The 2,500-nt window shown below is 49.2% G+C and overlaps 1 protein-coding gene across 1 annotated transcript in view; it reads right to left on the reverse strand.

The window, feature by feature from the left end:
* Uch (Ubiquitin carboxyl-terminal hydrolase) overlaps positions 1–1,402 on the reverse strand; it is an 8,156-nt gene extending 6,754 nt beyond the window's left edge. The window contains exons 1-2 of the mRNA XM_043030060.2: positions 1,230–1,402; positions 610–755 (exon numbers count right to left, since the gene is read on the reverse strand). Of these exons, the coding sequence (XP_042885994.2) occupies positions 610–755; positions 1,230–1,355 (272 nt within the window). The 5' untranslated portion in view covers positions 1,356–1,402. The remainder of the gene's footprint in view (positions 1–609; positions 756–1,229) is intronic.
* Between the last annotated feature and the right edge of the window lie 1,098 nt (positions 1,403–2,500).

Raw genomic sequence — 2,500 nt, forward strand, 5'->3', positions numbered from 1 at the left:
GACATGACTCACCCCCAACGCACGCAAACATGCACACAACCACTTACTGCATCGCCCCCGAAAATCTACGGTACCCACACACCACATTTCAATACCGATACCTTTCCCGAACTGCCTTAAAATACCTCCCCCCTACTCTTCCCCTCTCCGTCCGTCCGTCCGTCCGTCTGTCCCTCCCTCTTTACCTCCCCCCTCCCTCCGTCCGTCCCTCTTTCCCTCCCCCCTCCCTCCGTCCGTCCTTCCTTCCTTCCTTCCCTCCCTCCTTCCTTCCTTCCCTCCCTCCTTCCGTCCGTCCTTCCCTCTTTCCCTCCCCCCTCCCTCTCTCCTTCCGTCCGTCCCTCCTTCCGTCCGTCCTTCCCTCCCTCCCTCCCTCTTCCCTCCTTCCGTCCGTCCTTCCCTCCCTCCCTCTTCCGTCCGTCCTTCCCTCCCTCTTCCCTCCTTCCGTCCGTCCTTCCCTCCCTCCCTCTTCCGTCCGTCCTTCCCTCCCTCCCTCTTCCCTCCTTCCGTCCGTCCTTCCCTCCCTCCTTACTCTTCCCCTCTCCGTCCCTCCCTCCTTCCCCCCCTTCCCTCCCCTTCAAACACACCGTACACACAAGCGTCCGCACGTACTTTCCCTGGTTGTTGGCGATGGCGTGGATGAGAGCCACAGTGCCACACGCGTTGCCGACGCACTGTTTCATGAAGTACAGGTTTTCAGACACTTCCTGGCCGTCTGCGTTAATCTTTTCCTCCTCCTGGGCCTTGAATTCTTCTTCCTGAAAACGGGCGAGGGGCATCCTTTCATTAATTAAAACCTCAACTTCTCAAAAAATGTTGAGAGGATATTTAATCGTGTGATCCTTCGACCGGGATTTGCAATACTGAAAATGTTATTTTTAGAGCTTCCCCAAAAAACATCACAATAATAACAATGGACAACAACTTTTAGGCAATAAATGATCTTGATCTTAATCTTAATAATAATAATAAAAATAAAAATCATAATAATAACCCTAATACTTACTATTACTACTAATAAAATATTACCCTATATCCTTATGGGTCGATGAATCCTAACCCTAACGCTAATTCTGAGATGATGACAACAATGATATCAAAAATAATAATAAATACCTTAAACAATAAGAAAACAGTAAAAACAATGAATAAGACGACAATGGTAATGAAGACAATGCTAATGATACTAAGACAGGCCGGTTGTTATCGTCGTCGTTATTATTATCACTGACCTTGTCGTTGATGGGGTGGAGCAGGATGAGCGAGAGCACGGGCTGGGGCACCATGGCCAGCAGCTCCTCGTCCAGCCCGTACACGTCGGTGCACGCCCACGCCCCGGGGACGCCCAGCCCGGTCATGAACTGCGAAGAGAGAAAGAATGAGAGAAACGGATTTATTTTAGAATCCGCAGCTGATGGTGTCGGGATGGGGGATGGGGAGGGGGGAGGAATGCATTTTGTGAATGAGTGTGTGGCTGAGTAAGTAAGTGTAAGTGTAAGTGTAAGTGTGTGCGAGTGTGTGTGTGTGTGTGTGCGCTTGTGCGAGTGCGCTTGTGCGAGTGAGTGTGAGCGAGTGTGAGTGTGAGCGAGTGTGAGTGTGAGCGAGTGTGAGTGTGAGCGAGTGTGAGTGTGAGTGTGAGCGAGTGTGAGTGTGAGCGAGTGTGAGTGTGCGAGCGAGTGTGAGTGTGCGAGCGAGTGTATGCGAGTATGAGTGTGTGCTTGTGTAGCTCCCATGTCCTACTCCACTCTGTAAGAGCAAGGGCCTGAGATATTCATCCTCCCTCCCGAGGACCCAGACAGATCAGATCGATCCGTGCAAAGGTCAGCAGCGATCGTCATTCGGCGAGCGAGGCAATAAACAGCTTTGGAAAAATAGACTTAAAAAGATCGCTCGCGAGTGAATGCTTATATATATTTATATCTATATCTATATATACATGTTACACACACATATTTATCTTTATTTAACCATGTATTACCTGCATAAACATATTCACAACCATCTTACTCATCTCTTCCTCTTTTTCCACTTTCTATCAAGCCAATCCTCTCAAGAAATCACCCATCCATCGTGACAAACTAAAAAAAACAAACAAAAAAACTTCCCAATGGACGATTAAAATAAAACCGTAACAATACGAGACAAGAGCCCCCCTTCCTCCCCCCCCTCCCCGCGTCGCCCCAAAGCGTCATCGCCAACCGAGCGAGAAAAAAAAAAAAAAAAAAAAACGAAACGAAACAATTAACTTCTAATTATATTCATCCCCGGCTGCTGTTCGTTCGTTCGTTCATTCGACGATCAAGCACACAGGTCACGTGACACGCCTCTCGAACAAATAACAGGCGACTGTAATTGGCTTCGACACAGCCAAGCACAAGCAAGCAAGCAAAGCACGGGTGGGTCGACGGTAAAATTTAAACGGGGGACAGACAGACAGGCAGCGACATTCGCTAAAGGGTACGAGTGCGTGCGTGCGTGCGTGTGGGCGTGTGTGTGTGTGTAC

Source organism: Penaeus japonicus, unplaced genomic scaffold (genome assembly GCF_977035675.1).
Source record: "Penaeus japonicus unplaced genomic scaffold, GWHDUDI00000001_assembly GWHDUDI00000039, whole genome shotgun sequence".
Lineage (NCBI taxonomy): Eukaryota > Metazoa > Arthropoda > Malacostraca > Decapoda > Penaeidae > Penaeus > Penaeus japonicus.